Source organism: Copidosoma floridanum, unplaced genomic scaffold (genome assembly GCF_036245765.1).
Source record: "Copidosoma floridanum isolate Cflo_tuat_1 unplaced genomic scaffold, Cflo_Japanese_pri ptg000007l, whole genome shotgun sequence".
In the NCBI taxonomy this organism is placed as follows: Eukaryota; Metazoa; Arthropoda; class Insecta; order Hymenoptera; family Encyrtidae; genus Copidosoma; species Copidosoma floridanum.
Genome location: NW_028321884.1, coordinates 14,687,316 through 14,708,453, shown reverse-complemented (window position 1 = coordinate 14,708,453; position 21,138 = coordinate 14,687,316). Strand labels below are relative to the sequence as shown.

The following is a 21,138-nucleotide window of genomic DNA, read 5'->3' as shown; positions in this document are numbered from 1 at the left end:
ATGAGGAACTGAAATTATAATTATTAGGGGCAACGTTAAAGCGGATGCAGAGCTTGATCTGTAAATAGAAACCGTGACTACTAATTAACCAACTTAACAGCTACAAGATATTCCTTTAAACACTCGAAAAAAAGCTCATGCGTACCCTTAATTCACATACCATGCAACAGTTAAATGAATGACAGCTTGTCATATGATTTTCGTAAGATACACTCTTTGATTACTTTTTCTAGATCAGAAACTTTTGGCGAGATGACATTTTTCATTCAAGCCTATTGTTTCATTTTTTTTCTACGCATGTGTCGTCAACAAACAAAGTTTTATCGCATCAATCATTCTCGCACAGTTTTTTTTCTTACTGCTCACACTTATTACGTTTATTTATTTACTCTCCTCAATTCATTTTTATTATTATTATTATTATTTAATATTTATATAAATTCTTCATTCCATTTTTTTTCATTGCGGATGACACCGGCAAAAGAGAACTAAAGATATAGAGGATACTTTGTACAAAATACGATACAAGTAGCGATGTAACAACGATTTGCAATAATTAAATATATATATATTTATATTTATATGTATATTTATAGTATGTATAATATTTATATGTTTTTATGTATATATGTATAGTTTATATGTATATTATTTATAAGTCATTTCATTATCATATAATTTCTCTTTTTTTTTCTCTGTTTGCTCATCAATTACACACGCGCCTATGTGATTACGATGCAAACGCTTATGTGTATATATATATATATATATTTATATATGTGATTTTCTAAACTTATATCATATTGAATATTCAACGAGGTGATCAAACCGTTTCGCAGAATAACTTTGACATTTATGTCTCTTTTTTTCTCCCATTTGCTGATATTTACTAAATACGACTTCCTATAATATTCCATATGATTATTTTTATTAATTTTTTTTATTTTTTTTTTTTCACTTTTCATTATTATTATTTCAACGTTGCATATAGAATTTTTGACACGCGGATGACAGCAGATATATTATGTATACATAGTTTAAATTCACAATTGTACAAACAATCGGAAATTGAAATGTAATCCGGTTACAAATACAATATACTCACATAACACATGATAGTCGCTTTACAATCGATACATTTCAACATTGGTATAATGCCAGGATTTTTATTATTTGTAAATAGCATCGATTCTTGGATTATTGTTCTGCTGGTTTGGATTTTTTTTTCCATCGATACATGTGTAACAGATGCACGAGCACGTCAACTCGCATATTTTCATCCACTCGACCGGAAATTTTATTGTTGCTAGACAATCTTGTACAATGACGCACTGCACACTTCATTTAAATGCAAAGGGTCTCGTTATCTAAGTATTACAATCGTCAATTCGATTTTGAGGTGCAATGATTTTAAGTTGATAAGATTTGTGTTGCGCGAAACATGTAATACTCGCGTATTATTATTAATTTGAAAAGTTATTTTTCAATATAAACTTTCGCTTTTAATTTAAAAATTCGATACACGATATGGTTTATTTTTAACGAAACAATAAAATTTACCAAGTCTTTTTCACAGACGTAGACTAACGTTATCGTAGAACTTTAACACCAACATTACAAAACGAGTTTTTCTTTCTTTTTTTTTTTTTTTTAACAGAGCATCTATGACTCAGATTGTTGTGTAAGAGAAGAAGGTATTTCTTAGTTACTTGACAAATGTAAAAATTCAACAAACCCTACCTTTGAATACCAACACATTCGATCTGAAAAAATACACCACGTACGATGATAAAACGATTATTGTCCAACAATTGAACATCAAATCTAATGTATTATAGCTGCATACCATAATTATTGAAAAAATTTGTGGATGTACCTTCTTCATTTATTAATTATGATAAAATTCAAACAAGATACATAATGAAAATTGGTGCCATTAGAATTAGATTGAAAAGGCTTTTCGTTGACGCATCAAAACAACGCAAGGATTTCGTCGAATAGAATACACGATTATAGAATTTATAATCAATAATGCGAAGAGCGACGTCGCCAGCCTCGTCCTTCTCTCTTTCGCAAGTCTAACGGTAAATATTATCTTGCAATGACATTATTATTATAATATTAATCCTTTGTATTTGATTCTCTTCGTGTACGTCCCGATTTTTTTTTTTTTTTTTCTTACTTTGTATATTATATTCCTTTACTTACTCTTGTTTGCTTAAAGTACTTTATTTATTTATTTATTTATTTTTATTCAATTATCTATGTTTTTTTTTTTTTTTTTAATACATGCGCATCGCGATCAGTCATCTCAATCCACGAGGGTTTACATCCACATACTGTTTATATATGTATTTTTCACTTTAAAGCTTTCCCTCTCACATTTAAATGCTTAACGTTTTTTCGATTTCTACGTCGCTTTACTCCTCCCACCTAATCATACTTAAGATACGTATCCTCACGTTACGACTAAAAGTTAAAATTATTGTTACTTATTTTCTCAAGATATCAATTTTCGTTTGTTTCTCTCAAACAATCATAACTGCGTCAAACTTTAAGATATGATTATTGTTTGTGTCATCAGGGTTTGAGGCATCTCAAGGCACGCCCATCTCCCTTGCGTTATAATTCATTATTATAAGTTTTTTTTTTCATCTTCAATATTTTTTTTTTTTTTTTTTTGTTAATAATAATACTCTTTTACTATACTTGATCATCTCCCGTCTGGCTATTCGGTCACTAAGTCGATCGCTTGTACTTTCCACTATCGTACCGTCACATTCGGTCGATTTCGTTTTTTTCCAATCACATTACGATCTGTATACTCCTCAAAGCGATTTTTTAATAAATCTACAAGTCTACAGTACATTTTTTCTTTCTTTTTGTTTTTTCTTTAACTATTGATGAATTATTTTCACCCAAGCACGTGTGTGGTGATTCCTAAACGTTGCTTAGTCAATCGGTATTATGTATAGTCAGTCCGTACAAGTAACGTATAAAACAATGGAGTCGCGAGTCGTCGATATTAATTTATTATTATCATGATTTTTTTTTCTCATTACACTATTATTTTATTGTAATAATCATTTCCAGGAATGAGTCGCGCACACGTCCGCTCTCGTCAAGATGATAATGCCATCAAGCTTTCGTTTGGAAAATAAAGGGGTGACAAGGGAAAAGGGAATGTGATCCGCTGCCCCTTTTCGCCCTTATCACGTGCCCCTTAAATTACTCATGCCCGCAATTATTTATACACGTATTTTCTTTTACCATATACGTTTCATATTATGTGAACTATCTAATGATATTCAAGAAACGAAACGGCCCCACGAATAAGATCTCGTTTGCTTCTGTTTTGTCCGATGATTGAGTGTCGGCGCATTGAACATTTTTTGTATCGTCTTTTTTTTTCTTTGGATACTGAGCACTTTAGCGTATACACGAATTTTGCTTGACCTAGTCAGTTTGTAAAATCGTTTTCTACTTTTTTTTTTTTAGTTAGTTTAATTCACTTTGGAAAAAATCTCAGTCGACGAACGTGCAAATACGCGCACACACTTGATCAAACTCTTTTTTTTCTTTCAGTCAACGCTCAATTTTGTTTATTTATTTTTTTATTCATACTGTTTGTTTTTAATTTATAGCATCACATCGGCAGTTAGCAGCAGCATATCAGCGGGATAAAATATTCGTTTGTCGGTGCGTAAGTGTATTTACATGCACGTTATCTATAAGTTTACGATCCAGCCCTCCGTAAATATTTTTTTGGTCGAGAGAACACCGTTTGTAAATTAAAAATTAATTACCCATCGATGATCGTCCTCGAGGTGCGAAATTTTCTAATATTTACTATCCAACAGTACACACCTGACGATCGTCACAACCACCTGTATTAAGATCTGATACGCATGGGGTGGCGCCACCAAACGACAAATTTAATGTACATAGTAATACTTTACACACGGGCATGCAGTAGTTCCACAATTTGCCGTCGCCCATGTAAGACTCCAACATACTTTGCTCCAGTCGTTCATTCAGGTTCTCCCCCGAAAACTTTTTCAGATGCATATTTACTTCACGCAACACACGCACACACGGCACCCAATAGCCCATTTCTATGTGGCATCTATTATCTCCCGGAGCCACGACAAACGCGACCGGGACATCCACGATATGTCTCCGAGAAGTTACAATAGTAATTATAGCAGTAGCAGTAGAAGTAGAAATGTAAGTAGTAGCAGTAGTAATAGCAGGGATATTTGCAGTAATAGTAATAGTTGTGACAGTAGTAGCGGTAAACAGAGTAGTAATAGTAACGGTGGTACTGTGCAATGTGTACAACGATACGATTAATACTGATTGGCAAAGCTTCGATTAACCCGGCCATCGTCCGCCACGCGCACGTCGCGAGTCCCGTTTCCACCCCCGTTTTTTCGGATCGCCTTTTGGGATCACTGTTGATCTTGGTGCCGGTCATTAGCGATGGCAGCGGTAGTAACAGTCCGGCGATCGGGCCCAGCTTACGTGAGCCATCACTAGGGGCTCGCACTCACTTGCCTAGCCCGAACTTCATGAATATGAGCTCCTTGCCCTTGGACAGTATGTCCCCACCGGCGCTCGCCCCAGTCATCTCCGTGAACTTGGACATGAGGTTAGCCCCAGCGCCCGCTTGTTGCTGCTGCTGCTGCTGTTGTTGCTGCTGTTGTTGCTGCGACATTGGGGGCTGTGGCTGGGTAACCGTCGGTATCACGGTAGGTACGCCCCGCATGGGCCTACTGCTCTGCGGGCCTGACATCATGCCCCCTGGGCCTTGGGGTCCCCCCATTTGTTGGCCCTGGGGGCCCATTTGGCCAGGCTGGCCCTGTTGTTGGGGGCCTTGGGGCCCGAACTGTTGCTGATGGCCCTGCGGGCCTTGGAGTCCAAATTGTTGCTGCTGCTGGCCCTGGGGCCCGTACTGGAGCTGCTGGCCTTGTGGACCAAATTGCTGGGGGCCTTGGGGCCCAAACTGTTGGTGCTGCGACTGTTGCTGCTGGCCCTGGGGCCCGAAACCACCCGGGCCCTGTTGTTGCTGCTGGTAGCCTCCTGGGCCCATTTGACCAGGCCCCATTTGGCTCGGCTGGCCCGGTTGGCCAGGCTGCATTTGGCCCGACATACCCGGGCCCCTCGGCATGTTACTACCACCGGCTTGATTGACCACGCCTCTCCCCCTCCCCTGAAAAACGTGGGACCCAATAAATTAGATCTGTTTTTGTTTTTGGATTCTCCTTATTATTGTTACTATTCTATTAAAAAAATTTTTTTTATATCGTTGGCAAGAGGTTGACTTGAAAGGGTTATCGTGGGGCAGAGACAATTGTTCTGATGAATGTCCCGTGGACAATGAGGGTCATTGACGGATACGTTGTGTAACTACAGCCTACTAAATGAAGATTAACACTTTCGTTTGGTTGTCTGCTTTTTTTGGATTTCTGGAAATACATGGTAAAACGTTATGGTGATTTTATTTTTGGCAAGTGTTTACACAAAATGAGCTATTGATGTTTGGGTAACTATATGTATCTATAGTAAAAATGGTCTTGTTCAGGTTTGTGTGATTGTTACAGTCAAAAACGTTCTTTTTTCGAAAGCTTAATGATTTTTTAAAAACCTTTATCGTACTTCGAACTATTCTAAATATACTTGTTTGCTGTTGATGCAGTATTTTTAGTGTGATTATAATAAATCATAATTACAGCATTACAGCAAGAAAACGTTTATTTGTGGATTGCGTAAAAGTGCCAGCATTTTTTTTCACAAGAAAGCAAGTAACAAAGTTTTTTTTCCGTAATAGTATGCAAAAAGTTAAGCGGTATTTACATAGCTTCATTGAAAAATGTTACAGCATTAGAGTTAACATTTTTCTAAATGTTGGCATTATCAATCAACAGTATCATAACATTTTAGTTTTGAAAATCACATCAAAACAATTAAACGAAATTGATTTTTTTTATGATTTATCATGAAGGGACAACCTTATGTATGATTAGAATCAATCGTGTCAAATAAAAAAAAAACATTACGGTGTTTGTTGAACGTGCCGTTCTGCTCCCAATTGTTTCCATGATTTCTTGAGGTTTTGTGCATAAGCACACGATCAGTAAGAGCTAATTTAGGAGTAGAATAAAAACTCCAAAGTCAGGTGTTAGTTTGAGCAACGTTTCGTTGGTCTTAACGCCAACCTCATCAGGCTCAGTCTATATCGTTACGACGATCGTTACAGTCTGTAACGATCGTCGTAACGATATAGACTGAGCCTGATGAGGTTGGCGTTAAGACCAACGAAACGTTGCTCAAACTAACACCTGACTTTGGAGTTTTTATTCTCACTTCTAAATTAGCTCTTACTGATCGTGTGCTTATGCACAAAACCTCAAGAAATCATAAAAAAAAAACATCATTTAGCAAAAAGCGACATAGACATCAAGCAAAATAATAAAAATGTGCTTTATTTCAATCATACCCACAAACAATAAAAGTACAAACACAGACAAGAAAAATCAATATCGACATGATGGAAATAGACTGAAAATTATGTCACATGCAGATGTACGCTCTTTACAAACTGAAGTTCAAACTTTGGTGGATGAAAAATGAGTGTCCGAGCCATTTAGTAATGTGAACATCAGCACTTTTATATACTTCATACCCGTAACTTATTATTTTTGTCATTTTCACTTGTTATGTTTAAGATAACAAGTGAAAATTTTGAATAATTCTCCACTTATTGAAGTTCACGTCGTTTGGTATGAAGTATATTTTTTCACCTCTCGTTTGATGAGTTTTTTATACGTAAACATGGCATTACATTTGAAAAAGTCACCACAAGTACATGATCATTAAATGAATTGTATTTTCGTGAAGTATGGAGGAAAAATCGAAACAGGAGAGGAAAAAGAAATAGAAAGAAAGAGGTTTCAGGTCAATTAAGTGCACTCACCTGCTGTTGCATGTGGGGCGGCATTTGGCCGGACTGAAGGGGATTATGGGGACTCATCCCTGGACCCATGCCTGGCCCAAGTTGGTTGGGGCCTAGGCCGCTAGTGTAGCTGTGGTGATTCGCTTGTTGGTACGCTAGATGCGATCGATTGTATTGTTGTAGTTGATGTGGTTGTTGTTGCTTGTTCATTAGTGGTGGTGGTTGTTGTAGTTGTTGTCTAGAGTCTAAGTGACAGACAGGGACAGACACAGGCACAATGCAGGCATCTAGCAACAGAGAAGAGAACAGAACCGTGTTGTCATACAAAAGCCCTCCCTCCCCTCTTCTTTCGCGGCTAAGTTCGCCCACCCTTCTTCCCTTAAACTGTTTTTTTCATCCACATTCTTGTGCCTGTTGATTCTTCGTCAATTACATTAACTTAAATCGAACATTACACTCCAAGCGTATGCTTCTCTTTTACTATACTTTCTGTTATTCATCGAGTACTTTACCGATTCCTTTACAACCCATGACTATTGGACGTTTAGTTACATTTCTAAGCTGTGCTAGTCACATTGTCATGGTTGCGTCTAATCCACAGTTCTGTGATATAGCGTTCTGACTTATCTCCATAAGTTTTTAATGTTTGCCAAAATCAATATATTGCACTTGAAATGTACAAGTTTTATTACTTAAACCTGATTTTAAAATGCATGTTAGAGATGTACCGAGTCGAGTAAGCTTTGAAAACCAACTGATATGCATTTAATAGCTTCAAGAGAGTCATACGTTTGGTGCAGTCTTATTCCATTTATCAAGATTGCGTTTATTATCATACATAAAGTGAAGAAAAATCAATGTACGAAGAATTCCTTGGATGAAGTATCTAACTTTAATATCAAAAATAGTAACAGTTTTTGATTTAGAAAAAAAAGAATAGCCATAATAATTTATTTATGGATGGCCAGCATGACAACACGACACGTACGACAATCATGTGACACGAAGACCATCGACCAGTTCAGGCACACAGAGACGACAAATCATGTCCGTATATATATAGAGAGAGTAAATAGTAAGTATAATAGTATATATAGTATACACAAATCACTGTATAGCATTGTTTTATTATACATGATACGAAGAATCTACGATGTAAAGATAACGTACATGGCACACGATTACTAGGTCCAACCCTTGATCTCTTTGGTAGTAATAAAATTGGTAATTTATAAAGATTGTTGGTTTGATTAGTTTAGTATACGTATCATCAATTTTACATTATTTCGTTAATTTTCAGAGCTCCAAACTTAGGAATTTTCTTAAATCAGTTCACACAAAAGCTTTACTGTAATAGCAAGGAGCTTTAACCATGACAATAATAAAGAATTGACTTAGAACGACACTACTCCAATGTCTTTCTTGGTTACTTGAATGCGAAATACGTATCAAAAAACCACACAAGTATAGCGCAACATATCATTCAGTGAGATAATTCCCTCGGTAAATAGTATACTGCAATTCTTTCAAAGATCTACTAAAAATCCTCTTGGTAATTGTAAGTGGATTTTATGGAGATTCTAAATGGATTCTAAGTAGAATCGTTCTAGATTTTCGTAAATTATAAGGAAATTCGTAGAGATCTTATAAACCAATAGTCATGTGGTTTTAATTCCTTACTCACATACAATAGCCGGTATTAAATAACATACCCAGTAATACGTGGGGTTACTGTTTAAGGTACCTAACTCATACGCTATACAGCTATTTTCATGAAGGGTATAGCGTATGAGTTAGGTACCTTAAACAGTATTGGTCACAACAATAAATTTATAAGTATTATAAGATCTTTGTGCCATAAATGACAGGGCTGCCCGTTTAGGAATCAATTTGCTTTGTTAGTCGTAGTTCTATATTAAAGTACAGAGTATTCCAAGCTTAATTCCGAATTTAACTTCAAAGTAATCCATGTATTATTTCTGGTTTTGTATTGTGGTACGGAGCACTTCAAACCTAATTAAAGTTGGATTGAACATTAATTTTTTCTTTGCTTCAAGTTTTAAGTTCTATCAAAGAGGCAAATTTTTAAGATTGTAGCTTAATTCCTAATTTCTTTATGGACTATGAAGCACTAAAACCTTAATTCCAGATTAAGTATAACTCCGTATTCCAAACTAGTTTGGAATATCAAGCTATTCTAGATTGAATTCCTAAAAGGAACTTATTTCCTGCAATGCTGGTCAATCACTTTCTGAATTAACAAAACAATACATTACTTATGTCATGAAATTTCACATTAAACTGTTTCCACCTCGATTCCTACTTCAAAACTTTATATAAAATTTCACGTGGGTTTTTATTGTGGAGTTAAGCAGCTAGTATTAACAGTGATTTGGAAAAGTTATTGCTTTCGTGATTTATCGATTTCCACAAGAAAAAAGTTTGACTACTCTTAAAACAACACCTACAACTTTCTCAACTATTCCAGCTTTTAAACTTTATTTACATATATATACACTGGCTAAACCTTTTTCAAGATCCAATAGAAGATCACTAAGTTGTTAAATCTTGGGGCCCAGTGCACCACTGTACATTATCTTTTTGCCATAGATTCTTCATAAAAAGGCACGGAAAGTTTAGTAATGATCAGAAAAAAAATAACATATGCATGGTTAGGATAAAAACTGTTTGATCGCTAAATATATAAAACACAGTGTATGTATATATATATTCATACTTGCACGTTTATAAAGGCACGCATTTTATACATATAATATATATATATATATTTATATATATATATATATATATATATATATATATATATATATATATATATATATATATATATATATATATATATATCAAAAAAACTATATAGAAAAAGACAAATACGAATATGTATATTTATAAAAAAGTCATGGAGCCGATAGCACTCGCAGAAGTAGACAGAGATAGATAGAAAGAGACAGAACAAAAATATATGTTTAAATATATATGTATATAATATATTTAATAGAGTACACTGAAAGCAGAGCTTGGTGTTTATTGCAAATAGTCGTGTGTTCGCCTAACTTATACACATAATACATTGAAAAAAAAATATATGTCAATAAAACACAGCAAGTGTTCTTTCTTTTTATATGTGTTTCAAACTTTAGTGACAAAACGCGTGAATATTTGGTCATGGTATTTCATAGTATAGAGTATTTCTCGTTTACTGTAGTGATTAAAAAAAAAAAAAAAAAAAATTCAAGTAACTCGTAAGCTGTTTTCTATAATTACATAACCTGAAATGGTAATCTGCAACACAGGACTCGCCGCTCTTTGGTCACCAGTCGATGGCCAGTAATAAACATCACCTTACTCTTGAGTATTTTTTTTTTTTTTTTTTTTCATTTCTTTAGTGTAAGTATTTTTAATAAAAATGTAGGCCTAAATATCTCGGTTTTGTTACTTTATGGCTCGTCCAACCCGACGTATCAAATAAAAAAAACACGCTGTTGCTTCTTTTTGGGTTCGATGATTGCATTGTGTTATGTGATGGTGATGGGGGAAACAGATACACTTACGCTAAACTTTTTTCATTGCATTCATTTTTCAGCAGGTCCACAGTATTTTTGGAAACACCATTTGTTTCTTCTGCAACCCACCACTCCCTGTCTGGCACATCGAGACTCATGGCAATATTTTAATAGCGTTACATTCCATTTGCAATAATAATGGACATTAATTTTCCAATCATAAACTTTATAACAAAATAAAAATGTTTACACTTTTGCATCGGGTTCTGTGATAATAACATAACGAGTTCATATTAAAAGAAGAATTGAAAATAAATATCATTACGTGGTACTTACAATAGTTAAGCTGCTCAAGTTTTTGTTTAGAAATCATTCATCTTCAGTTACGTGTAAAACGTAAACGATAAGAATGTGTGAGTACTTAAAAAAAGGACGGACTCTTAAGCTAGCGTTTGAAATCTTTTGATAACTCATGATATCAATTAATAAATTTTAACATCCAATGATTGCCTACAATGAGTCATGAGGGTTTGCGATGAACTTGTGATGAGTCATTGCTTATCATTGGATACTAAAATACACTTTCCAACTATTACTCAAGCCTTACCCTTAATACATTTTTTAGATAGTTTTATTGGTATAAGATTTATCGTTTAAATTATTAACAAAACATAATCAACTTAAGGATTTTTGTATGAAAGTAACTCTGTCAAAATCTCAAAATTTTGTTGACCAATGTTGTGTTGCAAAAAAATTATAATATTTGAAAGCAATATCAAATATAGTGTTGTTTCAGAATATTACAATTATCCAATGCTAGCCTAAGCACGCAATGCAATAATGTGTACAGACTAACGGAACCAAGTCGAACCAGACAGAGCACAAAAGACTTGCTCAGTAATATCTCGTCAGTACACCGTAATTGAAGTTATATATGTATGTAAATAAATAAATAAATACGTATATTAAAACATGCTGTTATACGGATTGACACTCAAAAAACAAAAGATAGATCAGCACACACGTAGAAAATACGTGTTAAATATAAATATTCTTTCTGATTTACCTTACTCTTGTTAAGGAAAAGTTTTTGCTCATCCAAAATTTGCAATATTTGTTTTTTTGTAACACAAAAGATATGCTTCAGTTTTTATGTACCACGATTTAAACACAAATGGAATGTCACGTCTTTGAGCCAAACGTCGCGGACCAACCAACCGCGAACGTCGAGCGTAAGGTGGGGAATTGAGCCTATCATAGTCAGACTTGCAATTCAACCCAGAAAAATTCACAATAACTGGGACACAGATCAGCCGAGGCTTTCATCTACGTTACCTTTGTTACGTCGGTGACCAGGTACCTCGCGGGGCGGTGGTGGTGGTCCACGGGCACCTGGGCCTTGTCCTGGTCCTGGGGGTCTCCTGCTGCCTGGTGGTCCCTGATCCTGGGCCTCGGTGAGGAAATTACTCGGCACTAAGCCCCGCATTCCATTGAGCTCGCCCATGTAGAAGCCATCGTCGTCCATTTCACCGTAAACATAGATCTCATTTCCAGTGCGGAAGCTGAGCTCGACCTGCTGCAAAAGAGCAAGATTAGCGTTGTTTTAGATCAATACTGCTTTGGCAGAAACTGGGGTAACTTGACATCCTACCTCTGCGTCCACGTTGGGTGACAGCTCGTGTGGATCGTAGTCGTATAGAGCAATCATCTTTTTTACAGGCATACTTGCGTATGTATCGCCCCAACGATCGTTTGTCACCTGACCCCGTCTCATACCGTGCACCTGGGCTAGCTGATTTGGGTCCGTTACCTCCTCTACCATATTGTGAGGTACGTAGCCAGTCTTATTACCTAGGCTACCCCAGTAGAATCCGTCGGGATCCTTGTCACCTGTCACCTACAAACAAGTTTGGATTAGTATTATCTTTATTATTTGTTAGTGTTATTATTTTATTATTATTATTATTATTATTATTATTATTATTGTTATAACACAATATTACTGGTAGTTATGATTATAAGGATTATCACTAATATTATTATTTTCCTTGGGGCACCTTTTTTTATTAACTAAGGTAGTTTCAGACAACAAAGAACTCACGGAATATATAGTACTAATAATTACGGAATCGACAGAAAAAGAAAATCGAAAAATACTTTTATAAAGATTAGTTGTACTGCGAAGTTTACTTAACATATTTACTTATCTTGGTTCACTGGAAAAAATTACCATCTATGCGCAAGGGTGAGTGATCTTATGCCATACTTCTAACTTTCTAGTTCCACACAGAATTGATTAATTAAAAATAGCAAATCGAATATGGCAGTCTAAAAAAAGAGAGGAATCTTTTCTTCTTGAAATCAGCTAGTCAAAGGTTTTGAAGGTCTGTGTAGTATCAAATTTCAAAAGATCAACTTGGTGAATTTAAGTTTGTAGCAAAAAAGATAAGATATAAAAAATTTTGCCGTCTTCAACAATTGCTGATTTTCAATTTCGTTTTCTCGTAAATAAAACCGTATTGGTCACTCTATGAAAAAATTATATTTTAAAGCATCTTTGCAACAAGTATGTTGATTATCAATATCAATCAATCTCACATTTGTTATAAAAAGGTCAGCCTACAAAAAATTATAATTTTTAATAAAGACAAATAGACTTGTTTAAATTTATGTCTCTAGTGATTTCACATAAACTCTGTACTTGTATATACATCTTCGTATATTATACAGCTAATTTTTCAGTCAGAAGTAATAGCTCCCCTCGCTCTACCACACGTTTTTTTCTCCAATCAAAAGTAATAATAAACTAAAATAATAATATGCTTAATATGCTTTTTTCTTGCTTTTTTATATTATTACCCCCCTTCCCCCACGTCCCCTACTTTTTCCATATCTCCCCGCAGCCCCCCGCAAAATAAAGTAAAAAGTGTTTTTTTTTTTTGTAACAAAAAATGTTTTGCTCCTTGGAAGCACTCTGTAACTCCCTACATTTTGACCGTAGTCACATGTCTCCCCATACCTCACGCCTCTCTACCAAAATCCTTAAGTGACATAGTAATATATCGTGTGGTATGGTATAACTCACAGACACACCTTGTCACCCTCCCTTTTCTACATTCTGTGTATATTGTTTAACTCTTAACTAATCTTTTGGTATGATCCATACTACGAGTGATTGTTAAATAAATATTTAGCTAAAATAAATAAAGCTAAGTAATTAATATTGTATCATAAATAAATTAGAACTCAATTTATTATAGTATTAAATTAAAAAAAATATCTTTCACTGCTCACTTAAAAAGAGATAATGAAGTCTGAAGGTTTATATTTTGCTCTTTTAAATTGACAACTGTTTAAGGAGGTTCTGGCTAAAATTAAAAAGTTTTAGGTCATACTGAAAAATAATACGTTTTTTTTTAAGAATAATATGTATGTATGAATTTTTTCAACATTTTTTTCCAGATGTATTTTCGAGAAAAAAAATCATTCAACTGCACAATTTAACATGGGCTGTTATTGAGGTCACAGATTGAATTTTGTTAAATGTAACTTCTTTAAAGATTTTTTGTGTGATTTTTTTTATTCGTTCATTCTTTCTTAAAAAACAGCTTATTTTTAACCAACTTATTTCTAACTAGGAGAAATTTTTTTAGAAAGTTTTGATTAATTTGAATGGTGATTTGATTACAATTTAAATACTGACCCCACTAAGAGTGTACGTTAAATTGTGGAATTAATTGATGTTTTTTTCTTGAAAACGCGTCTGGGAAAAATGTTGAAAAAATTCGTTAGCACAAACTATGTTTTTATGAAGAATAAAATAACTTTTCAGCATTGTCTATGGTTTCTTTTATTTTTTGCCAGAACCTTTTTAATTTATATATAAGTCTTTGTTACTATTTGTTCCGTAAAGTTTTGGAATATAAGCCTGATTTTAATAATGTTTTACTGCTATATTAAGTGAACGATCTTAATTTTCATGAAAAACCAAGAATTAAATAATTAATTAATTAATTACACAAGCGCATTGTAATTGATACTAATAATATTATTATTGTTCACCATTATTATCTTAATTTTTGTTCCTTTCACCATTCAAATTAAAGTAATTTTTTTTAAACATTAGAAGACAAATCCCAACCTGAATCACATCACCCTCGCAGAAAGCAAGCTCGTACGTGCCCGCGTCCGGATTGGGTGACATTGTTTTGGGATCATAATCAAACAAGGCGACAAAGTATCGGGGCCTCTGTTTGTTCATCTGGTGAGCGCCGGGTGAACGGTATGGTCCTACTTGCCTCATCTGGCCTCCCCTTCCGTACATCATTCCTCGTCCTCTTTGGCCACCTGTTAGTAAGAACAAAAAAATTGTTTACATGCCAATTTTTTTTCTTGATTTAATTTGTAAGAGTATTTTTAATAATACACGTTGCAACGCACTGTATTAATATCTTATCTCTAACCCTTAAATTATCTCCTTTTAGCCTAAAACTGAGAATGAAGCCTACCACTCAGAAAATACAAGATTATGCTTATGTTTTTAATACAGATTAAATCTAATAGTACATCATTGATATTAAATAATCTATTTTTAAAGAGGTACCTAAACAACTCTCTGGGAAATGCTTTAGAAAAATTAATTACTTTGTAGTGAGCAAGTAATCATTTTAGTTCAATGTCAATTTATGTAACAAATTTTCATATTGCCGTAACTAATAAATAATCAGCTCTATAGAAATAGCGATAAATAAATCATGATACCCTAATTTCAGAAAACTCAAAATGTAGTACGAGGTGCAAAATGTTCGCTAGTAAAAGTTACATATTGTTGATCAAAGGCTGATTTAGTTGTAATGGACCCTTAGGATACTTTCACTAAAATATTTTTATTTATTACTGTATTATCTCAATGATTTATACGTGTTGCGCAAGGTCGTACGACATAAAATTTCTATTTACTTAACACATTTATGTAATGTATATTAAATACGTAGTATTTTAATTTTTCTGGGTTCTGCATATTTTTTCTCAAATCGTGCTAGAGACTTTACATCAATTTGTGTTGAAGTATTCATAAATAATCGTGACAAAAAATACAGCGAAAACAACATTCAAGTGTACGGATTCATTTTTGTACAATATTTACATCACATAAAACGACGATATTCTTAGAAAACACACTAAACAGACAACGCACATTCAGAATAATTTCATGTAGCAAGATTATCGTAAAAGAGATATAAATGGTTATTAAATTGAGGGTATTGTTTGGAAACACGTAACTGAAACATGAATAACATGAATAAGTATAACTTATGCATACAATATTAATAATTTTTTGGTAATACCATTAGGAATTCAGAGAGAAATTGTCCAAGATTCACACAAATAAATTTTCAATTTAATAGACTCACATTAGATGTAAAAAAAAAGTCTTTATAAACAGTTGTCCACATTTTTTTATACCGTTAATTTATTTTGACAGTATACAAAAACATTAAGGCTCGTGCAAAAAAAATATTTCAGCAAAGCTTCAGTGTGTTGTGAAAAGTAAACATAATATTAAAGCAAACTTCTTTTTATAGAGCATTCAATGTAAAGTAATAATGTAGAAAGTCGTGTAGTTAAAAGATAATGCCTGAAAAAGTAAATATTATGTACACAGACATACACACTTTTGTGGATATAATTATGTATTTACAAGATGTGGTAAAATATGGCTTAAATTTTTCTTGACACTTAGAACAATGTAAAAAAGGAAACAACAAGAAGACCATATTTATGAAAAGTTATTGCCACTATTAGATAAATTTACATGTTAGAAAAAAAAATTCTGACCTTAAGTACATCAATTTTGGTACACAGTCGTGTTCAGCAACCCGAAAAACATTTAGTGCATTTTGGGCCATTATGTGTGTATTAAATTTTTTGTTGTGGTTCTGTGTTATTGAAGGAGAATGAGACCAATAGTTATTTTTGCAATTTGTATCAGTAGTTTTATACAATCGAGAGAGTGCAGTGTTTTGTCATAAATCCATTGATTACATTTTTGTAGCGTAACAATAGAGTAGAAATGATCCAGCACATTGCATGAAAAAATAATTAAAAATCAAGTTGTGTTGTTAGACTAAATAGTTATTGGAAGGATCAAATCATGCTTATTTTTGTTTTACACGCACACAAGACAAAAAGATGACGAAGCAGATGATGCACTTCATTGAAGGCATCATTATCAAAAATAAACATAATTGGATTTGTATTCCCACGTAAATCGAAAGTTTCATTATGAATAAAAATCACAGTACGTAAAAGTATAAGTATAAACATCAAGCACACAATCAAGATAGAAAGAAAATGAATGTCTGTCTGTACATTTATATATATATATATATATATATTCGTGTAGACACATAAATAACAATGCACAAGTACAATCGACTTGAAAGTAGAACGCCATTTTGGCACTAGCTCGAGTCGGCCTCTTCCTGTACCTGGTGGTGGCTGTTGTTGCTGCTGCTGCTGCTGTTGTTGCTGTTGCTGTTGCTGTTGTTGTTGCTCATAATACTGCTCCTGCGGGGGTGGTGGAGGACCTCTATGTTGGCCCGGCTGAGGTGGTCGGACCATCTGTCGATGAACCTGTGGACCAGTTCCAGGTCCTCCTGGTGGACCCCCCTGTTGCGGACCGTAACGCTGCATCTGTTGCTGCATCTGTTGCTGCATCTGATGCTGCATCTGTTGTTGCTGATGAGGAAGATGTTGCTGAGGGTGTTGCTGGGGGTGTTGCTGGGGGTGCTGCTGTGGATGTTGCTGATGGTGCTGCTGGGGGTGTTGCATAGGGCCTGAAGCACCTGGTTGTTGTTGATGTTGTTGTTGTTGTTGTTGTTCGTGATGTAACATTACGCGAGCACCAGAGTTATTCATACCACCGCCAGGACCAACGACTCTTCCACGCGGTGGGCCATCCGCTTCGTCTTCGCTATAGTTTGCCTCGCTTGCCGAGTCTCGTTCACCTGTACGAGTGTTATTGGCACCGGGGTTTTACATATCATGGATAGTTTCTTTACCTCGTTTATCGTGCCTTTCTATTCCCCATATTGTTGCCGTGATTATCAGAATTTTATTATCGATGTTTAGAACACTTTTCTTTTAACATCCTCGCCAAAAATACTTTTTATCCCTGATTTCAGAGACAAAAAGGATTTTATTCTATCCATGGCTAAACATTACATTCATCACTCACAAGAACGTGTTTCCCGTCCTCCGCATGGTTACTACTCTGGCTTTTCATTGAGGATTTTCATACTTTTGAATTATGTCTAGATCAGTTTGGTATTACTTTTAGTTTTTAATTCTTGGTTTTTTTACTTGTAAGGCTCTGTATTTGAGATTAATTTTTTTTTTTTTTTTTTTTTGTTAATGACTGTTTATACTTATAGTTCCGTTTTTAGGTACGACAGCTTTACAGGAATACCTTACATTTTCACTAGAGTAAAAAGTTTAACCACCACTTATGTAGTCATATCAATCGACTACATTGAAAACTTTTCATCCGAGTTAACTCTTGTTTTCCTATCACAACCTGATAATTTTGATACCAGAAATTTACATCGAATGAAAAAGATTAATAAGACCCAAGATTGCACAACTATAAAAAAATTAACATCAATTTTTTGCATGTAATTTTCCAAGTAGATATTTCAGATCCATACGCAGTCAAGAAAAAAAGTAGATAAAAAAAACCTCTAACTACTTATTTTGACTCAAAAAAAAGTATTTCCATGCCTTTATAGTAATAATATGTAATTTTACAGGTTAAAATGATCAGTTTTTTCGGTGTATCTTAAAATATCAAATAGCTGGACATTTAGTGACAAAAAAAAGTTGTACAATTTAAAAAAATACATTTAAAAAATTTGTTTATTTATTTTTTCAGAACTATCTTCAAATTTTGAAAAAGACATTTGTTCCGATGTCAATGCTTTTGTTTTTCTAGCTCTGTTACAGTGATTTCTAATTTCTGTGATTAGTTACAGTATTAAGACAAAAATCTCTTATTATGTAAATGTTTTAGTTCCTGTAATCATATCTTCTACTCGTTATTTCTTACCCTAAATATTTTTATACCATTAATTATTGATTGACGTTTGTACCTATGCTCTTATCTGAACCTATGTTTTAGTACCTATCTGTTTTTTTAGGTTTTGACTCTGTACTTTCAAATTGATATCTACGTTTATGTCTCCATATCAGTATCTATTTTTTTTCGTTACATTCATTATGTTATTTTTAACCTCTCAATTTTTATTTTTTATCTATGTTATTCTTTTTGTACCTTTTAGTGATTTCTTTGTTTTTATTTTTGCGGCACTGTTCGTAAGTTTATATAGAAATATAGCTACACTGTTTCCATGTTTCGTCTGTACATTTCTGTAACTAGGGTATGCTACTGTTTCTTTGTTTCTAATTATTTACCTTTTTTTATCTCTCATACTATGTATTGTGTTTTATCATTTTTAAGATTATTTATTTTTTTGTGGTATATTTCTCAGTAATGATATTTGTACGTTTTGAATTTTGCATACAATTATTTATTTGTTGACGAGTCTACATCTCTAGATTTTATCCTTTGACTCCTTCTATTTCACGATATCATTTGTATGGACTTGTCTCTGTTTTTGTACCATTTAATGTTCAGCATCTCCCTTTTTTATTTTATATTTCTACACTTGCCTGTTTCTTTTTCTACAGTTTTTATCATTTATATCCGTTTCTATTTACCTGCCTGTACATTGGATATGCTCTACCTTTTGATCTCTCTAGGTCAAATCCAAAGCTCTGCACATTGTAATTTAATCTATACTCGGGGACCACCACCATTGAGACACACTCTTATAATTCCAGATGTACACAGAAAACATAAATATATGATATCAAAAGTTAACTAGCTCAAAAAGATCACTCACCCATTGTCTGGCCCATGCTGTGGCCGGGGTAGATCTCCTTGTCAGACAGGTTCTCGTCGGTCTCAATGATCACTTGGCCGTGGGCATCGTGCCGCGTAACCCCTTGCCGTTGCCTCATGTGCGGTGGCAACTGCGAGTTCTGAGGACCGTACCTCTGGGGGCCCATCATTCCACCCATACCTTGTTGCTGGTTAGGATCCATTTGCCCGACTGGGCCCATCATGCCCATGCTCGTCTGGTCCTGCATCTGTGGATGCATCTGCGATTGATCTTGTGGATGCATTTGCTGATGTTGCATCTGCTGTTGGTGCTGCATCTGCTGTTGGTGTTGCATTTGCTGTTGATGCTGCATCTGCTGCATTTGCTGATGCTGCATCTGGACGACACCACCTGCGTACAATGAATATGCATGAACAGAGTTTCAAGGACTCTAATCTACATTGGTTAACTATTTAACTCCAAAGTTCAATTTATGATGCTTCATCACAACAGTTCATTGCGTCGAGCTAAATACCACTAAAAACGATACGAATTATAGAAAAAGTAATCTTTATGGCTTCAAAGTTTTTACGCTTATTTGTGGTTTTTATTGTTTTCATTAACATCGTCTGTGGGATTCGTAGATATTCCTGTTGGTATGAACTAGTTTGATATTTTAAAGCCATTTAACGATTACAGGATGATGGAAAAATATTATTAAAATAGGTATGGCTGCACTTGAACAGCTGTTCGGATATCACAGATATTTTATTCATCATAAATTTTAATGTAAAAAAAAACCCTCAAATTGAAGTGAGACAAAGTATGTATGAAAAAAGTAATGTATATTTTTTGGGACGATAAATTGTATGTTTTTCAAAATGAAACTAAAACTACCACTCAGATTTTAAAAAAATGACGGGAACGTATAAATGTAATATTTATATAACAGTAGAAAAGTAAAAAACAGAGTTAATGCCCGTTCCAACAAGCTGCTTCTTCACTAAGTTATTTTTTATACTTTTTTTACTAAATATAAAATTTGAAATTTTACACGTATATTTTTTTAATGTAAAAAAACCATATCGTATCACAATTTTGAATTTTGAATTTTGAATTCTTGTTCATTTTAACACACTTCATATAATGGAAAAAGTTGTAAATTACAATTTTTATTGTGTAACAAAATTTTTTTTTATTTCTGCCCGATTAAACATACTTTGGAGTGTCTTAAATTATAGTATTTAAAAAGAGCATCAATTTCAGTGAAATTGCTTTCAAAAAGTGTCTAATTAATAACTATGTGAATATTGAATTACTTAATTAAAAAAATTATAATTTTAACAGTCTTTTAAAAAATTAAAATTTTCATGTAAAGTAACGTTGAAATTTTGTGTAGAGTTTATAAAAATATCGTACGATAAAACAGAAAAAAAATTGAGCAGACCGATGAAATGTGGTAATTTAGAATATTTTGTTATTTATATAGTATTTCTATAAACAGTGATACAATAAATACACTATACAATAAATTTCTTATTTTTGCAAAGCGTTGGCTTAAAGCTTAAGCAAGTTTTTTTTACGAAAGTTTTAACGGTCATTCAAAATACATATAATGTTAATAATGTGATGTAATAATTTAAATTTTAAAGTTCATATTTATCGTGAGGTAGCGTAGAAAGAATGTCCTTGAATTTCTTTCAAAAACCAATTTGTT

General features: G+C 33.8%; 1 protein-coding gene across 2 annotated transcripts in view; it reads right to left on the bottom strand.

Annotated features, from left to right (window-relative positions):
• Window positions 1–3,730: 3,730 nt before the first annotated feature.
• Rbp (RIMS binding protein) overlaps window positions 3,731–21,138 on the bottom strand; it is a 39,712-nt gene continuing 22,304 nt past the window's right edge. For both annotated transcript variants that reach the window (XM_089588587.1, XM_014358063.3), the window contains exons 11-17: window positions 19,443–19,832; window positions 16,971–17,489; window positions 14,621–14,826; window positions 12,131–12,376; window positions 11,815–12,055; window positions 6,977–7,242; window positions 3,731–5,212 (exon numbers count right to left, since the gene is read on the bottom strand). In XM_089588587.1, coding sequence (XP_089444713.1) covers window positions 4,550–5,212; window positions 6,977–7,242; window positions 11,815–12,055; window positions 12,131–12,376; window positions 14,621–14,826; window positions 16,971–17,489; window positions 19,443–19,832 — 2,531 coding nt within the window. In that variant the 3' untranslated portion in view covers window positions 3,731–4,549. The remainder of the gene's footprint in view (window positions 5,213–6,976; window positions 7,243–11,814; window positions 12,056–12,130; window positions 12,377–14,620; window positions 14,827–16,970; window positions 17,490–19,442; window positions 19,833–21,138) is intronic.